Source organism: Erinaceus europaeus, chromosome 2 (genome assembly GCF_950295315.1).
Source record: "Erinaceus europaeus chromosome 2, mEriEur2.1, whole genome shotgun sequence".
Taxonomy (NCBI): domain Eukaryota; kingdom Metazoa; phylum Chordata; class Mammalia; order Eulipotyphla; family Erinaceidae; genus Erinaceus; species Erinaceus europaeus.
In genome coordinates, this window is record NC_080163.1 from 152,640,380 (window position 1) to 152,659,592 (window position 19,213).

Sequence of the window (19,213 nt, forward strand, 5' to 3'; positions counted from 1 at the left end):
ATTTTATTTATTAATAAGAGGGATAGGGGAGAGAGAAAGAACCAGACATCACTCTGGTATATGTGCTGCTGGGTATTGAACTCAGGACCTCATGCTTAAGAGACCAGCGTTTTATCCACTGCAACACCTCCCGGATGTTTTTTATTTTATAAATAAATTTTTAAAAAATCAATCCTGTAGTAACAGATATGATCACAATATTCTTCTTTCCTGATAGCTCTTCCAGTGTGCCCTTCTGAGACCAAGAAGTCAAGCCCATCATTTCTATGACCTTCTACTTTTTACAAGAATTATTTATTTATTTATTTATTTGTTTACTTACTTACTTATTTATTACCGGAACAGTGTTCTGGTCTTTCACCTTGAATTATATCTGGCTCTTCTGACTTTACTATAATGTTTCCTGCTTTTTTACTTTGTTGAAAGCTGTTAAGGAAACATGGTCATCTGTTCAATTTGGAATTCCCTCGGGTGGGGGTGGGGAGCAAGGAGGAAAACTCTTAATCAGAACAGTTTTAGAGCCCCAGAGCCTCTGACTTGCTCTTGTAGCAGAGACCAGGGAGCCTGTTTTCCAAGCTCAGTCCCTTCATCCCACCTTACAAGTGGGAGCCAGTCCTAGACACATGGAAAGAGTGGGAAGGATTAAGAGACAAAGGAGGCCTGGACCTGACCCTGCACCACCTACCTGATGACCTCAGTCCGGTGTGCTATAGTTTTATCATCTGGCAACTAAGCAATCTACAAAATCATTGGGTTTTTGACAATCAAGAGAGGAACATGTGAAAGCAGCATTTCAGAGGCTACCAATGCTCTAGAAATATAGACTATTGGGGCCAGGTGGTGGCACACCTGATTGAGCACACATGTTATAATGTGCAAGGACCCAGGTTCGAGCCCCAAGCTCCCACCTGCAGGGGGAAAGCTTTGCTAGTGGTGAAGAAGTGTTGCAGGTGTCTTCCTCTGTATCTCCTCTCTTCCCTCTCAATTTCTGGTTGTCTCTATCAAATAAGTAAATAAATAAATACCAAAAGTAATAAAAGAAATATAAATTATTGTTTCTCCTCCCATCCAGTTCTTTAGCTACTAAGAGAAGATGGGAGGAGCTGGGGAGAAGACTGTAGACAGAGCAATGGCTTCCATGCATGAGGCCATGCATGAGGATTAGACCTCCAACATGGAAAGAAAGCACTAAGGTCAAAAAACAGGTGGAGTTCCATGAATAGTGAAGCAACGCTTTACATGTCTTTTCCTCTCTTTCTCCCCTTTGGCTCATAAAAACAGATGATAAAAATATGAGCAGGGAAGTGGCCCAGCTGTAGAGTTCACATACGGAGCTTTGGATTCAACATCTGGCACTGCACAAGAAAAAATAAACTTGGGCAAAGACTGGTCCATCCTCCACTGTCTGAGGTAGTGCTTCCTGGTAAAGGTGGCTACTAAAATGTCAGGCAACTGGGGCAATCGACGAACTGGTAAAACAGGACCTTGCACGTCTGAGGTTTGATGCCTGGCACTGCGTGGACCAGAGTGTGGCACTCAGGGCTAATGCTCTCCCTTTCTCTCTCTTTCATCTCATGAAATAAGTATTTCCTTTCTAGATATAGAAATAAAATAATTGGGGCAAGAGGAAGAATGGGAGAAGAGAGCTCAGGACCAGATAGCAGACACCCAGAGAGCTGGCTTTTATTGTTGGCAGCCCTCATAGCTCAGGCTTTGAAAGTGGCAGATAAATGTTCAGAGTCCTAGAAACCCAGAGTGGGAGTAGTTCTACATCATCTGGTGCCTCTTCACCAGGAACTTGAAATAAGCTACTTATCTCCGTAATTCCCCATATATAAAATCTCAAAGGATCTGAGTGTCACCCAGTATGCAAGATCTGACTGCAAGAAAACAATTGCCATCCAGCTGTATTTGAGTCAAAGTGGAGAAGGCTCTATATTCAAGGGCGGGGTGGGGGTGGGGTCTTCACTCCAGACTGTGTAGTTTTGAATGGGTGCAGGTCCTCCAGGGTGTGGAACCCCACAGGAGGAAGCTGGAGGGACTGTATAGAGTGGTAGTGGGGTCCTGAGCTTGGGGGGGGGGGCAGTGATTAGCAGCAGCTGCATGGCACATAGGCACTGGAGAGTTGGGGCAAGTCCCACTCTAGTTAAGCGCAGTCACTAGAGGACACAGGGAGGCTGAGGGCAGGTTAGCACTAAGAAGGAACATCTCTGATATGTAGCCAGGGGTTCAGATAGAGTTTCCAGAGGGCTATTCACTTGTAACTTCCTGGAAACTCTGGATTCTCCTCCCCAATATACAATGATGATCTCCAATTTATACCATTCATCCTGGTTAACCATTCAACATCAAAGGCCATGCTGGACAACTGAATGTAACCTACTTGGATAAACAAGGGGGCAAGCTGACCCCAATGGAGCCTCTATGATTTACCTGTGATGAGGATTCAGAAAATAGCTCACCTGGTAGAACGCACCCTTTACCAAATTCAAGGACGAGGTCTAAGCTCCCAGCCCTGCATGGCAGCACCATATAGAGGGAAGCTTCATGAGTGGTGAAGTGAAACTGTGGTGTCTCTCTCTTTTTTCTGTCTCTCACACTCTCTTTTATCTAATATTAAAAAAAAAAAAGGTTGCTGGAAGCAGTGGAATCACACAGGTATAATCTCTGGTGAGAAAAGATAACCTGGGGGGCTAGGTGGTGGCACACCTGGTTAAATGAACATATCACCAAGCACAAGGACCACGGTTCGAGTCCCCACTCCCCACCTGTAGGGGGTCCGCTTCATGAGCAGTTAAAGCAGGTCTGCAGGTGTCTATCTTTCTCTCCCTCTAGCTCCTTGTCCTGCCTCAATTTCTCTCTGTCCTATCTAATAAAAAAATTAAAAACAAACAGAAAAGATGGCCTGTGTTAAGAGTGGGGTTAGGGGGTTCCACATTTAAAGAAGCCTAAAAGTCAACAACTTTAAGCCCTACTTTCAGTAAGAACAAGGGTTCTGGGGCTGTAGCGCAGCGGGTTAAGCACACGTGGCGCAAAGCGCGAAGGACCAGCATAAGGATGCTGGTTCGAGCCCCTGGCTCCCCACCTGCAGGGGAGTCGCTTCACAGGCGGTGAAAGCAGGTCTGCAGGTGTCTTTCTCTCCCTGTCTTTCCCTCCTCTCTCCATTTCTCTCTGTCCTATCCAACAACGACATCAATAATGACTACAACAATAAAACAGCAAGGGCAACAAAAGGGAATAAATAAATATTAAAAAAAAAAAAAAGAACAAGTGTTCTTGGTTCTGGTCTTGAGTCAAGACATGAAAGTCAACTAGGAAACTTTAATACATACCAAGCAGGGCTCAGTGGCGCCTTATCTATGAGACCCTAGGTGCCATACCTGGCACCACCCCCACCAAAAACAAAGGGAAAACACACATCTACTACATCAGTAGTCATCATCTACATCAACACCAACTACATCAGTAGTCATCAACTAGTAGTAGTAATGTCCCTCTATGGTCAATTATGCCAGCTCAGAGACCATGGGCTTGGAAATCAGTAGTTTAAGAACTCTTCAGGTGATTAAATATGTATCCAGGGCTGAGAATGGAAGAAAACTGTGTTTACTAAAGCACATAGCACAAAACCTAGCTTTTCTTGAAAAAAGAAAGTTGTCTTAAAGTGTCTTATATATACATATACACATACATTTGTTCCCTTTTAGTTGCCCTTGTTTTATTGCTGTAATAGTAGTAGTTGTTATTGTCGGATAGGACAGAGAGAAATGGAGAGAAGAGGGGCAGAGGGGACAGAGAGGGGGAGAGAAAGACAGACATCTGCAGACCTGCTTCACAGCCTGTGAAGCCACTCCCCTGCCAGTGGGGAGCCTGGGGCTTGGGATCCTTACTCCAGTTCTTGCGCTTTGTGCCACGTGCACTTAACCCACTGTGCTACCGCCTAACTCCCGTCTTAGAGTATCTTAAAACTGATCTTTTTGGGGCTGGGGAGACAGCATAATGGATCTGCAAAAGATTTTAATGCCTGAGGCTCCATTATTCTAGGTTCATTTCCCAGGACCACCATAAGCCAGAGCTGAGCGGTGCTCTGGTATCTCTCTCTCTTCCCTCTCTGTATTGTTCTCTCATTAAATAAATAAATTTAAATATTTCTTTTGTGCCTGGGAGATGGTACAGTGATAAAGTTCTGGACTTAGAATCATGATGTCCTGTGATTTATCCCCAGTACCGCAGATGCCAGAGTGCTGCTCTGGTCTCTTTCTCCTCTACTAATCTTTTATAAAATCAATTTTTTAAAAATTATCTTTTTTAAAGCATTTCACCTATTTTAATGAGAGAGAAATACAGAGACAAAGACCATAACACTGCTCAGCTCTGGCTTATGGTGGTGCTGGGGATTATATCTGGGATCTCAGAGCCTAAAGTATGAACATCTTTTGTATAACTATTATGCTGTCTCCCTAGTCCTTAAAAAATTATCTCATGTTTTTAAATACTTTTTTCCCTCCTGGGTAGACAGAGTACATAAGCTAACTATCAGCTGTTTGTGCTGAATTTACTACTCAAGTGATCCAGGAAGTAGCACAGTCGATAAAGCATTGGACTCTCAAGCATGAGGTCCCAAGTTCAATCTCTGGCAGCCCATGTACCAGAGTGATGTCTGGCTCTTCCCTTACCCCCTCCTATCTTTATCATTAATAAATAAAATCTTAAAAAAAAAATCTTACTCAAGACTAGCAGGCAGCCTTATGATGATTGGTTCGTATACACAAGTGTGTGTCTCCCAATCAGATCACCTCGATCCATCTCTGCCTCATGGGCTCACCCACAGGTACCCCCCTCCCCAACCCTCATGTACTCACCTCTTGGACAAGGTGGTTGCTCTACAGCTGGGCTCTGGCTTGGCCAGGAAGGACTGAATATAAGGTCTGTAACCTCTGACTGGTCTCCACCAGGTCCAGGGCCCCTCAGCTCACCTGAGTCCTGTAGTTGCTCCTGTTTCAAGGTGGTAGCAGAGATTAATAGCTGCTTAACACAAATGTGGCCAGGCCAAGAGAGGGGAGCAGAGGTTCACTGCACCTGGCTATTGGGAGGACCCCATCCACACCACTGTTTCTGAGAGTCTGCATCCTGGTTACTTGGGGATGGGCAACCCCAACCACTGGACATCATGCCTTCTTTTCCCCCATCAGAGCACCACTCAGTCCTGGCTACTGGTAGTGCTGGGAATCAAACCTAGCACTACTAGTATACATTGCCCCGGTCTTTGATCTTGATCTGTCCCCCCCTTTTTTTTTAAAGATAGAGACGAGACAGAGATAGATTAAAAGAGACCATAATGTGGCAGGGCCAGACTTGAACCTAGGTCACATGCTTGGCAAAGCATTACACTACCCAAGTGAGCTATTATTTCGCTGGTCCTATCTGTCCCTCTCTCTTTTTCCAGCATTTCTAAATTTTCCTTTTAAAAAAAATTTTTTTTTATTATCTTTATTTTTTCAAATATTTATTTATTCCCTTTAGTTGCCCTTGTTGTTTTATTGTCATAGCCACTGTTGTTATTGATGTCGTTGTTGTTGGATAGGACAGAGAGAAATCAAAGGAGAAGGGAAAGACAGAGAGGAACAGAGAAAGATAGATACTTGCAGACCTGCTTCACCGCTTGTGAAGCGACTCCCCTGCAGGTGGGAAGCTGGGGGCTTGAACCAGGATCCTTCCGCTGGTCTTTGTGCTTTGTGCCACCTGCACTTAACCCGCTGTGCTACCACCCAACATCCTTATTATCTTTATTTTTATTGGGTAGAGACATCCAGAAATTGAGAGGGGGCGGGATGATTGAGAGGGAGAGACACCCACAACCCTGCTTCACCACTTGTGAAGCTTTCCCTCTGCAGGTGGGACCAGGGGCTCGAACCTGGGTCCTTGCGCACTGTAACATGTGTGTTCAACCAGGTGCACCATCACTCGGCCCCCTAAATTTTCCATCTATGGGTTTGGGTGTGTATGTGTACGTACATACATCCTTTTTCCCTGACCACACAGTGAGCTTAAGAAAACAGGGACTATACCTCAGTTTCAGAAGTATCTCCCAATTTCTTAATCCCCAGGTTTCTGGCAGGTACTACAGGTTGAGCAAACATATTAGAGGGGAGGGGTTGATTTTCTAGAAAGGGGCCCTTTGCTACATATTTTGCTCACCTAGGGCAAATGGAAGCTCCTTGAGGGCAGGCAGGAATCTCGATTCATTTTCAGTGCTGTGTCCTTAGTACTTAGAATGCTGCCTGGAGGGGGTTAAGCGCAGGCGGCACAAAGTTCAAGGACCCCGGTTGGAGCCCCCATCTTCCCACCTACAGGGGAGTCGCTTCACAAGTGGTGAAGCAGGTCTGCAGGTGTCCATCTTTCTCTCCCCGTCTTCCCCTCCTCTCTCCATTTCTCTCTGTCCTATCCAACAACGACGACAACAATAAAAATCAAGGGCAACGAAAGGGAATTAAAACGAAAGACTGCTGCCTGGAATGGGGCAGATGCTCAAACACTACTGAGCATCATATTCTTCAGTCGGCTCTCAGCAAGTCAACAGGAATAACACATTGAACTTCACATGTCACTGCCTGTCCCCTAACAGCAAAAATTTGGTCTACCAATTTTGATAGCTACAAAATAACTAGCCCTCTGTGGGGCTGGGTGATCCCTCCCTGGGGCTGGGTGATCCCACCCTGTACCCATGAGAAACACCTGTTGTGAAGGGCAGAGACCACTTAGAAGAAGACATACTCTAGCCTGAGAGAGCCATCTAAACAAAGCTGGGAGCAGAATGGCCCAAATCACGTTTCTAAAAAACATTTATTTATTTATTTATTTATTTATTCCCTTTTGTTGTCTTTGTTGTTTTATTGTTGTAGTTATTATTGACGTTGTTGTTGAGAAATGGAGACAGGAGGGACAGACAGAGAGGGGGAGAAAAAGATAAGACACCTGCAGACCTGCTTCACCTCCTGTGAAGCGACTCCCCTGCAGGTGAGGAGCTGGGGGCTCAAACCGGAATCCTTATGCCGGTCCTTGCGCTTTGCGCCACCTGCGCTTAGCCAGCTGCGCTACCGCCCGACTCCCCCAAATCACCTTTTACTGAGGGCCCACAGTGTAACAGGCAATAGGTGAGTGATTTATATAAATTAAGTATTCTGAATAGCTTTATGGATTAGGATTCCATGTCCCTGCTTTGTACCTGAGCAGACTGGTTCAGAGCCGTTCAAATGACATGCCCTCACTCACATGACTAAGGAATGCTGGAGAAGGGATTATAACCCAGTTTGCAGTCCAGCCTCAGGGTTTGTGGAGGTCTCAAAAATGCCGTGCCCTCAAGCTTCATGTGGCTGTTGCCCTCTCACTCATGCAGGGATCTGTACTTTAAGAACCTTCAACTTTGGGGCTATTTCCCCAATATTCCTCTTCCCTCCCCCCACTTTTTTTTTTTAACTGCTACCAGTTATCATTGGAGCTCATTGCTGGCACCATAAGTCCACTGCTCCCAGTGGGGTGGCCATTTTTTTTTCTATTTTATTGGATAGAACAGAGATTGAGAGGGGAGGGGAAGATAAAGAGGGAGAAAGATAGATACCTGCAGACCTCCTTCACTTTTTGTGAAGTGTCACCCCTGCAGGTGGAAAGAAGGGGTTTGAACCTGGGCCCATGAGCATGTGCCTTTAACCAGGTGCAACTCCACCTTCATCTTTACTGAACCCTTTTAGAATTTATTTTTCAAAAGAAGGCCCCCAAATCTTGGGCCTTGGCAATTTATTTAGTTTTTAAAATGTCAATGATCACTGCTGGCCACCAGGGGGCCATATCCTGAATATCTGAATTTGATGAAGTGAAGTGTCCTTTTCAGTTCAGCTTAATTCTCTCCAAAATACCAGCCCACCAGTGTTCAAGGCAGGTCAGCACAAGAACTCACCCAGATTCACAGGCAACTCCACAGGAACTGTGCTGAGTGGGCAACTGGGTAGCAGTGATGCCTCCAAGCAGGTGCTGTGTGTGTGTGTGTGTGTGTGTGTGTGTATAGGGGAGTGGGGGTGGAATTTGTGAAACCCAGAAAAAAGGAATTTCCAGAAGACTTCTGCCAAGAGAAGCCTCTGTTGGTAGGTACAGCAGTACCAGTATGAAGCTTTCCAGCTCTGAGGCCTCCCTGCCCACCTACAGTCCTTATACTATAGCTCTCTGCTTCCTGGGCTTCTGCATAAACCTGGCCTTTCCCAGGGAGCAGCTAAAGTATCTTCATGTCAGGGTGACCAATGTCTCTAACCCAGTCTGCTTCCCTTTCCACTTTCAAACTGGGTTTCAACTGAAGGCTCAGAAGGAAACTTCATGTCACTAAAAAGTCTCTGGGCTCTAAGAGATGGATAAACAGGCCCACATTTTACCTCAGTGGCCATCTCTCCATCTGCCTCCTCCTTTCAACAGTATCCCCTCAGCGGTCACTGGCTTGCCAGCCTCTGTTCCAGGAAGTGCTATAGCCAGGGACCATTAAAGCCAACTATAGGCCGTGTGTGTGTGTGTGTGTGTGTGTGTGTGTGTGTGTGTGTGTGTGAGTGAGTTTGGGGCGTGGGGTAGGAAGTGGTGCTTGTATGAGGTCGAGTCACCAGTGATTCAACAGGACACAGCCAAAACTATCTGAGGCCCCATGCCAAGGGGAGGGGCTAAAACTCTGGCCCTGGAGGAAGAGAACTCTCAGGCTATCAGGCCACTGGACCAAGTCACTTCAGGGTCCCCCAGGGGGAGAGAAGTGAGTACCCACTACCTCCCCAATAAGGTACATACCCCCAAGCAGACTCCCATAGCCCAGATGCTGAAAATGCCCTTCCTGGTCAGAAACCAGGCAGAGACTAGTTGGGAAAGCAGGAGGCATCTGCTCCATGGTTAGGACCCAAGCTTCTAAGCAGAGCATAGCAGACCACCCCCAGGATCCATCCCCCTCCCCTATTATGGCCAAAGTCAACAACTGGCTCTCTAAATTTTCATTTAAAAGTGTCCCAAATAAATAGTCACTTAAAAAAAAAAATTCCCCGTCCTAGAATGCATGCCACATGCTGGGTTTATCAAACTTTTGTTTTTTTCCACTCAAACATTCTTGAGTAATTGTCCCATGACAACGTACCCAGACCCTGACTAGGGGAGTCAGTTAATTCAGAGGCTGGTTGAGGGTGAGCTAGACTTTGGAGCTGGAATGGGAGTCCTATACTTACAGAGACCCAGGGACTGGGCAGGCCGTAGCCTTCCTTGCGGGGAGTGAAGAAGGGGCCAGGTTCAGTCACCTCAGGAGGCTGGGAAGAAGCACTTCTGCTGCCTTGAGGAGAGCCCCGGTCTGTGCCTCAGGCAAGAAGGCACAACAAGAGAGGTTTCTGCTCCACTGAAGGACTAAACAAAAGGGGCACATAGCACTTTGGAGGAACATTCCAGAAATTTACTGGCTATAGACAGGGGTGGGTGAAGTAGACATCCTAAACAAAGTAAATGCAGAAGTTACCGTACAAAACGGAGCATACAGATAACACCAACTCTCTCCCGCCTGCTCCCCTTGGCCCACAAACACCACACAGAAGCGATGTCAGAAAAGCAAGACAAAAGGAAAATAACCAGTCAACTGAATAAAACAAATAATCCTCCCCACTGCTTTTCTAATAACAGGTCAAGGGAGAAAAAAAAAGCTCTGCAGTCTCTTTCCTCTCTATAAAATAAGCAACAGCTGAAATTTCTGATGATAAAATTCCCTGTGGATGATGGCAGCCGAAGTCACCTGAGGTCCACCATCAGCCCACGCAGCTGGCTTGCCTGGCTTTTCAGAATTGTATTCCTGTTATTGCCCAGTCTCAAGTGAGTTTTTATCTCACTGTCACTTCCATTGCCCGTGGAAGCAGAAACAGTGCAACAAATCAGGGTAATAATCCAATTTAGCTGGAGAGCTTCTGGCAGCCTTGTTCAGACCTGGAAACCTCCAGGCAGCAGATGCCAGCAGAGTCAAGCCTGAACGGGGCTGCCAAATCGAACTGGGACATACTTATATTAAAAATGCATTCACTGTTTATCTCAATTGCTAATTCAGCGGAGTGCCTTCCACTTTTTTTAAAAAATGTTTTTTTAATCTTTATTTGTTGGATAGAGACAGTCAGAAATTGAGAGGGAAGGCGGTGATAGAGGGGGAGAGAGACACCTGCAGCCTTGCTTCACTACTTGTGAAGCATTCCCCCTGCAGGTGGAGACCAGAGACTCGAACCTGGGCCCTTGCGCACTGTAATATGTGCGCTCAACCAGGTGCGCCACCACTTGGCCCCCGTGTCTTCCACTTTTATCCACTACGTTGAGCCTCTCTGATGGGGCCTTTAGTGCAGGCCGGTCTTGGATGCTACCTAAGAGCCTAGTTCCACTGAGGCCATCACATCTGTTTCCCACTGGAAGTTCTGGGTTCACTGGCTTTCCATTTTCTGCTCTTTTCACCCTCTTCACCCCCAAGATGGTCTCTCTTTCTCTGTCTCAGATAGAAGCAAGAAGGCAGAGAGAGAGCAAAGGAAGCCATAACACAAACTTCCTTCAATGTGGTGAGGGCCTGCTTGAATCTGGACTGTGTACCGCTATCTACCAAGACAGATTCTCAAGGACAGTAAAGGCAAAGGCAACAAGGAAGATAATGTTGATGAATGCTGGGTTCCTGTGAGCCCTCTCCTCCAGGTTTCTTTCTATAAAAGATCTGACCTTTAGTATTGTTAACAATAAATCCAACTGCTACCTCCTTCCTAGACCAGCCTTGCTTTATCTGACCTCAGGAGACATTGTTCTCCTCCTCTGTTCACAATGAACTGCCTATTAAGGGTTCCCTTGTTAAACAAGGAGTCTGAATCCAGGCACGCAGAGCTTGTTGGTACAAAGCATGTAGAGTGGGGGGTTGGCACAGGTGACCAAAACTCTGCTCATTCAAACATCCACCAAACAATCCACTGTGGGGGGCTAGGTACCCAGGGGAGGACATACAGAAGCATACGTCAAAAAAAACCACGTTAGTAGAGAAAATTTTTCTTCTCTGAGTTAGCAATTTAGAGCCAGTGATATTTCCACTTGGGTGCTCCTGGCAAAGGGAGTAACAGAAATCACTTTTTCTAGAGTTGTGAACCCTAGGATGGAGGCTTGATCTGCACTGAAGCTCCCCAGCTATCTAGTGAGGCCCAGCACATAACTGTTGCATGGAACTGGGGCTGATAGATCAGTGCATGCATGTGTATGTGTGTGTGTGTGTGTGGGGGGTGCACGTCTATTTAGCCAGGCCCAGGATTGCAGCCAGTCACATGGCTCTCAAGGCAAGGAGAAAGCACAGCTTCAAAATGTCTAGGTAGTAGTTTTAATCTTCCACTTCACCAACTTTTTCAAACAAATGGCAAGAAGATCTATCTTTCCTTCTCTTCCTGGCTTGCAAGAGACATTTATCAACTATGCAGTGGCCAGGTGATAGGCTGGAGTCAGCCTAGAAGAACAGCCGTGTGTGTGTGTGTGTGTGTGTGTGTGTGTGTGTGTGTGTGTGTGTGTGTGTGTGTGTGTGTGTTTGTTCGTAGGATCCTGAAAGCAGTCTCATTTTCCTGCAGGTTCTACGGTTTCCATTTCATGAGCTGATATCTTCCTGCTATTCCTGCAAAGCAGGAAAAGCTTTATTTCCTGAAATAAAGTGAGCAAGCAATCTTGACTGTCACAAAGTGACCATTTCATTAGGAATTGCATATGTAAATTTGCTGGACACAGGGCTCAATCTCCAGCACTAGCTGCTGCTAAGTGGGAGTCCCATTAATTGGGTGTTTCCAGCACTTAGGCAGGCCTGGGGCAAGGAACCAGCCTAGAGTTTTAGTCAGCAATCAACATGGCTCACTTGAATCAATTCCTGAGTGGCACAATGGAAATTTGGCAGTGCTGCAAACAATCAAATGAGCTAGACAAAGGTTCTGATCCCTAGTGGAGAAACAAGAATCATGCCCATTTTCTCCAAAGCAGCTGGGTGCTGAATGGCTGTACATAACTGCTAACTTTCGTATTAAGGGCTTGGCCAAGGTAAGTTGACTTGAATGGGCAGGGATGAGAATCCAGCATGAATAATGCTCAGTTTTCTTTTTCAGATTCACAAAATGCTGGCTACCATGGGAAAGAGGCTATAGCTTCATGCTGAAAGTAACCTAAACCCTAAATGATGCATCAAAAGGAAAGAGTAGTGACTGCCAAGCTGCTGCCAAAGGTCTTTTCTTAGATGAAAGTTCTTAGGGGGCAGGGACAGGGCAACATTCTGAATCCAGAGTGAGTGGAGACGTCCTATCTCTAGGTGAACCCTTGCAGCTCAGTGAAACCTAAGACTCTTCTACACCAGTTCCATTCCAGTTTTCCTTCTGAAGTTGGGCAGCCCGAGATGTTCTATTAAAACATACCAACAAACAGAATGGAATACTTAAAATTAAACCTCAAGAAAGGACCCAGATTCCCTCCCTTTAGTGTCTCAATGAGTTTATGATGAACAACTCTTGAGGTGGGCACTAACCTCGTTACTCTCCAAGCACCCTTGACTTTGTCACGAAGACTGGACTTTCACCCCTGGAACTGAAGTCTCCCCGCACTGCTTTCCTCAGCTTCTCTGGTAATATAGTAAATTCATGGATCAGTGTCTTGAAGAAAGGGCTTACTTCTCTGAGGAAGATCATGGTTTCTGGGCATACATGGGCTGTCACCAAGGCTCCACTAGACCTAGACTCACACCTCGTTTCTATACACACACACACACACACACACACACACACACACACACACACACACCCCACAGCTTCCTCATCAAGGCAATTCAAGGTCTGGTTGCTTTTCTCATGATTTTATGTCTCAGCTACGTGTCAAAGGGCAGAGTCCTTCACTACTCCAAGCAGGGCTCATGGGCAGCTCTTTTATATGGAGGTGGCAGAACTGCATGATGGAAGGAAAGGAAATTCAGTTAGTCCTCAGCATGAGAATGATAACCAAGAGGTGAGTCAGGGAGCAAAGACACTTGAGCTTTCTCTCAGGTAATGGCATTGTTATATTGCTCTTTGCAAAGAAGAACTGATATATATATATATATATATCACTAAGTCACACTTCATAAAAATCTACAAAGCATTCTTTTTTAAAGCACTGTTAAAGACAAATCCAAAGCACTCTTTTTTTAAAGCACTGTTAAAGACACATCATGCGACTTAATTTTAACTATAAATTGGTATATATGAACAACCCCCCAGGGTCTCATCTCCTGGCCATAGTCAAATTCAGTAGAAGCTGAACACTGCTGGGTGAACAGATGTTCATAGAACAGGGAGTTAGAAGCTGCCTCATATGATATCTGATGGTGAATAGTTTGATGGCTCTATTATATTTAAATTAGCTCTTTCCTAAAAGGAAACACTTTAACTATTGAAGATGGCAAGGGAAGCCATGTTTTGTGACAGGATTGATTCTCCTTAGCGGTAAAAAGTACCCTTGGAGACTCCAGGGCTCTAGATAGCCTTCTGGCAGAGTTGTGCCCTGGAGCAGTCCAGCACACCCACACTACTCACTCTGCCCCACTCCCAGCAGCTCAGTTGCCCCATTCAGGACCAAACACTCCTCCCTCAAGCTCTCTCCAGTTTAGTCAAAGGCTTTGGCAGTGAGACAAAGAGTCAGTCACTGCACTGGGACCAGCAACCAGATACCCAAGGCCGATACCTGAAGCTGTCAGAATTCTGAAGGAGACTCTCAAAATACGACCCATGAACTTACTGGGCCAAATGAATCGACAGCTGGGGAGGGGATGCTGTCCAAACAGAAGTGAGCAGCAAAGAAGGACCAGGTAGGAGAGCAGTCCTTCAGAGTAGGGGAGCACATACGTCTCAGCAGGCACCCGTTGGTGGGACAGCTGCCAAGGGGGAGAAGTGGTGAGACTCGCCCTTCCTCTAGTTCCAGACGGGACAACATACCAAGGTCATCTTATCCTACCTCCAGTGGGATTTTAACAGAAAGAGTGAGTTAGTTAAGTCTTTAATCTGAAGCAACGATCCAGAAGATGGTCTTGGATCACCCAGATGCCAGAGCACAGCTGAGAGGATAGAGTGCTGGTTAATTTACACACAGACCTGAACTCCACACCATGGTCCAGGCTAGCTACTGCACTCAAGTCAAAATATGGAAAATGAACCATGACCCTGCTATATAAAATGTAACAGGTAAATAAAACTAACTCCCAAAGGCTTCCTATTTTCCTTGCTCATTTTGGGTCAACTTTAACCAAACCACAGAGCCTGTCATTCTCTCTGGCCTCAAGAACTAGTGAAGATGTTTCCTAGCACACAAATAAAAATCGAAACAAAATTTCAAAGAAAAAAAAGTGAACAAAAGAATGTGAAAAAGAAATACAAATCAAAGAAATTTATTGGTGCTGACAAAAAGACATAATACAAAAAAATAAAACAAAATCAAAACAAAACAGAACAGAAACAAAAGCAGAAACCCCACCCAGCGGCGGGCCCTCGTGCCTGAGGTTCTGACATCGTGCAGTTCACGCAGCCCCCAAAGCATCACACTCAATTCATGAGGACCTCCATCTGCACCAGCCTTGCATTGGTGTCCCCAGATGTGCGGTAGGGTATCATCCCAGCAAAGGTGATCAGGGCCCGGGCTTGACTTCGGAGTTGCTGAGAGAAAAGGGGAGGAAAAGGAGAGAACCAGTTAACTTCCAAGTCGGGGCTCTGTATCAGGAAGCACAGTCACATCCTTCCAATCTCAGCCTTTCCTGTTCAGTTCCTCCGGCACAGTGCAGTTAGCCAAGCGCATCTCTGGCACACTAGTTCCACTGGCTGTCAAAAGCCCTTCTACTAAACCAGAGGCAAGTGGATCTGCTTGGAAGCTACCTCCCCTGACACTTCTGAAAAGCTCTGACGCAGCCCTGTGCATTAGGCTGCCTCCTCCCCTTGGCCGAGCCTGTCTTTCCTGGCTGGTTTCTATTCATCTGCTTCCATGTAAGCCTGAGTTTTCAAGTACTCGGCACTCATATCTCAGGCAGCAGTATTTATGAGATTCCTACACTGTTTCAAGAGGGTAGGATTTTTTTTTTTTTAATGAGAATCTGATCTTGGCAGCTTCAAGTAAACCTCTTATTTATTTTCCCCTTTTGTTGCCCTTGTTTAACATTGTTGTGGTTATTGATGTCGTTGCTGGATAGGACAGAGAGAAATGGAGAGAGGAAGGGAAGACGGGGAGAGAAAGACAGAGACCTGCAGACCTGCTTCACCGCTTGTGAAGTGACTCCTCTGCAGGTGGGAAGCCAGGGGCTTGAACTGGGATCCTTATGCCAGTCCTTGCGCTTTGCGCCACTTGCGCTTTGCGCCACATGCGCTTAACCCGCTGCACCACTGCCCGACTCCCAAGGGTAAGATTTTTAATTCAGGTGTATTCAAAAAAAAAAGGAAGGCAACCTTCTTTCTGATTTCTAAATGATGTAAATCACTGAGTAAGGAATAAAGAAACTTAGGAGAACAGCTTCATATTGCTTCCATGAGGTTGGGTGCTTTTATCAATAAGAAAAGAAACCATGTCTAGAGTGGGAAGGCTGAGCTCATAAGTGCCTTGTGGATTGGCAATGAGGTATTTAAGGAAAATTCAAAAGTTATTTACTAGGCTACTTAATGATCATATTTGCATGACAGGCGAAATACACAGGCAGGTGTATAACTTCACTAATGCTGAAACCAAAAGAAATCTTTACTTGGTGATGAGCACAACCATTAGGTTTTCTTTAATTGTATGTGGGCTCCTGTACCTGACTTGAAGTTCTCCCCCCCCCCCTTTTTTTTTTTTTTTACCTCCAGTGACATTGCTGGGGTTCTGTGCCTGCACTATAAATCCATTACTCCTGATGGCTGCACTATAAATCCACTGTTCCTGGTGGCTATTTTTTTCTTTTCTTTCTTTTTTTTTTTTTTTTTAATAGGACAGAAAAATTGAGATAGGAGGGAGATAAACACCTGCAGATCTGCTTCACCACTTGTGAAGTGACCCCCACCCCCTGCAGATGGGGGGCCAGGGGCTCAAACTAGGATCCTTGAGCAGGTCCTTACGCTTCATACTATCTATGTGCACTTAACCCAGTGTGCTACCGCCTGGTCCCCACTTGAAGCTACTTTGAATGAGGCAAACCCTCCCCTCTACTCGGCAGCGTTTCACTTTTAAGCATGAAACAACTTCTTGGACAGTTAAATTTTACATATGAGTCTCTCCAACCCTACACACTCCTACCTCTCATAAAAAGGAGTGTGGTGGGCAAGAGAAAGAATAGTTTTGTTTTTTTAAAAGACTTTAAAAAATATTTATTTATTCCCTTTTGTTGCCCTTGTTTTATTGTTATAGTTAGTGTCATTGTTGTTGGATAGGACAGAGAGAAATGAAGAGAGATGGGGAAGACAGAGGGGGAGAGAAAGACACCTACAGACCTGCTTCACCGCTTGTGAAGCAAGTCCCCTGCAGGTGGGGAAGCAGGATCTCAAACTGGGATCCTTAGGCCGATCCTTGTGCTTTGTGCCACATGCGCTTAACCCGCTGCGCCACTGCCCAACTCCCAGATAGAATAGTTTTTTAAATAAATAAATACAAATATAGAAATAAAGAAAACAGTGGTTCTATTACTGTTGCACACTTTCTGGGGGCTTTATCCAGCTGCCAGGAAGTAAGGGCAGTGAGCAATGGTTTCGTGAGGTACAGTGGACAGCAAGCCAGAAAGGTGCTTCTCAGTGAAGCTTCTGGTCAAAGCTGTGATCTTACAGAGTCGCGGTCCTCGATGACTCGCTGGGGCCTGGATGCTGAGGATGGACTTGTCCCTTTGAGCCTCTTAAACTGTGTGAACAAGATGTTCATGGTGGCGAGCAGCACCTCTGAGAGGTTATGCCTGATCTGCACGGAGAGAAACAGAAGAAATAAGGGAAAAGAATCAAGGGCTGGAGTCAACACTGGGGGAGGGAGTGTGGGCTGCTCTGGGCAGGCCTGGTCACATCACACCTTCCTGGCTGCAAGGTGGAATGGCAACTTAGACACCAAAGAGGAGTCCATGACACCGAAATGCCAAGTGTGAGAGCAAGACTCAGACAACACTACTGAAAAGGGCAGGTGGGCTCCCCTCATATGCTCTCTTCTTTATGCCACTGCTCCTAGGCAGGGTATGCAAAGAAGGTCTGCCAGGAACAAGGCCTTCTATACCACAGTAAACAACTGCCCTCCACATTTACAGAAACTGCCTTCTTCACTCTTAAAAATGAAAAATGTTTTTATAAAATTTGCTTACTGAGTAACAGACATAAATTAAAACCCTACTAGTGACATCCCTTAAACTGGGTAGCTGGCTGCAAGTGCCTGTGGTTCTAGAGCACAGCCTTATGGCTACACATGGGAATAGCTGGGGCAGAGGACCTGGATGCAACCCAGACCAGGGAAACCAGAATTTCTGGTAGTTGGGTCTTGGCAGGAAGATTCTATTTTATTTTAATGGGGGGTGGGAGGGGATACTGACCCTAGAGCACTGTTCAGTTCTGAACCTGGAATCTTGGAGTGTCAAGAATCAAAATCCTTTCCATAACCATTGTACTGTATATTTATATATTATATCATGATGGTGGAACTTAATATAGAAACCCTGCAGAGTGATCGTAAGTCTGGACATCACAGGGTAATTTAGTCCATGATTGAAGCACATGGTTTTCAAGACAAAAACAATTAACTAGACATCACAGAATCAACTAGAAACTTGTTTCTCCCAAGATTACTTCTGATCACTACAGCAACAGTTTTTTGGAATTAGGAATTCAAACAATAATAGAATGGGAAATAAATATACACACACTCAGAGAAAACAGCTCAGGATACCTGAAATAGGAAAACATATCTGGATAGTTATACTCCTAGGATTGTAATGATTTTAAAGCAAAAACTTTCAGTGTGTTTGTGTAGGGGGGATTAGAAGGGAGGAAATCCGTAACATTCTAGAAATGACAAATTTTATCTAAGGAAGAAAGAGACTTACTTCATCACTGAAATTTCTGAAGGCAGCCACTCTCTCTTCCACACTTTCCTGATTCAGGGGAACCAGCTTCAGACGATCAATGATCTGTTTAAAACAAAACCCTACCATATAATATCACCACAGTCATTTCACCTTTGCTGTTAGTACCTAACATTTTATTCATTTGTTTATTATAAGAGGGACAGGGACAGGGAGAGGGACAGAGAACCAGAACACTGCTCCATTCTGACATATGGTCATCCTGGGAATGAACATGTGACTCTGGGAACTCAAGACATGCAAGTTCTGTGCTTTAACAGGCTAAATAATTTCTTCGGTCCCATAAAGGGTTTCTGAGTAGAAAATTTCTTTGTGTAAAGGCTTTGATTCAAATCTGTTGACTAATCAAATTCTTATCTTAATGTTCTGCAGCAATGTTAAGATTCAAAGATTTCAAATAATTTCAAGAAACTTGTTTTCAGATTAAAAGAGAAAAGGAATTAAAGAAGAAAAAAGGCAATACATAAATTACCTCTAAATTTTCAGGATCATACCTCTCTTTTTTCCACTTAGCAGAAATGTTGGTGACATTTTTGTTTTAAATGAGTCCCATGAATGGCTCTGAATTTTAAAGAGAATATGTTAACCCGAACTTCAAACATCTCTCCTGAAACTTACATCAAAGGCTCTGTCAATGTGACCACTGTGATATTCATCAAAAAAGGTGATCAAGTCCAAAAGAAGGTAGAATGTGGAGTCCACAAATTTATTTGCACTGATTCCCTGAGCCCTATACCTGAAAGACAGAGAGGGAGGGAGGCAGGAGTACACTATGAATGTCAAGGTAATCTATAACTTTAGGATAGCATCTGAAGAATGTTAAAACCTTCTGAACTCACTGGGGGAGGGGAAATGAAAAGTGGATAACACTGCTTCTGTTCTAACCACCAAGCAGTTGATAGTGGGTTTGCCATGAATCTCCCTACATATACCGCACAGGAAGCATAGTCTTTTAGTAACCATCTCAGAATCCAAATCTTCAGGAAAGATGGAGGAACCTAACAGGCAAAACACCCAGTGGCTACAACTGGGGACTGTCTGCTAAAGGGAGTAGACAGTTCTTCTGTGTACCTGCAGGAAAGCACC

General features: G+C 45.1%; 1 protein-coding gene across 3 annotated transcripts in view; it reads right to left on the bottom strand.

Moving 5' to 3' along the window:
• Positions 1-14,433: 14,433 nt before the first annotated feature.
• Positions 14,434-19,213, bottom strand: part of NUP93 (nucleoporin 93) — a 115,300-nt gene continuing 110,520 nt past the window's right edge. For all 3 annotated transcript variants that reach the window (XM_007520112.2, XM_060185515.1, XM_007520113.3), the window contains 4 exons: positions 18,746-18,863; positions 18,089-18,172; positions 16,837-16,965; positions 14,434-14,714 (listed from right to left, as the gene is read on the bottom strand). In XM_007520112.2, coding sequence (XP_007520174.1) covers positions 14,604-14,714; positions 16,837-16,965; positions 18,089-18,172; positions 18,746-18,863 — 442 coding nt within the window. In that variant the 3' untranslated portion in view covers positions 14,434-14,603. The remainder of the gene's footprint in view (positions 14,715-16,836; positions 16,966-18,088; positions 18,173-18,745; positions 18,864-19,213) is intronic.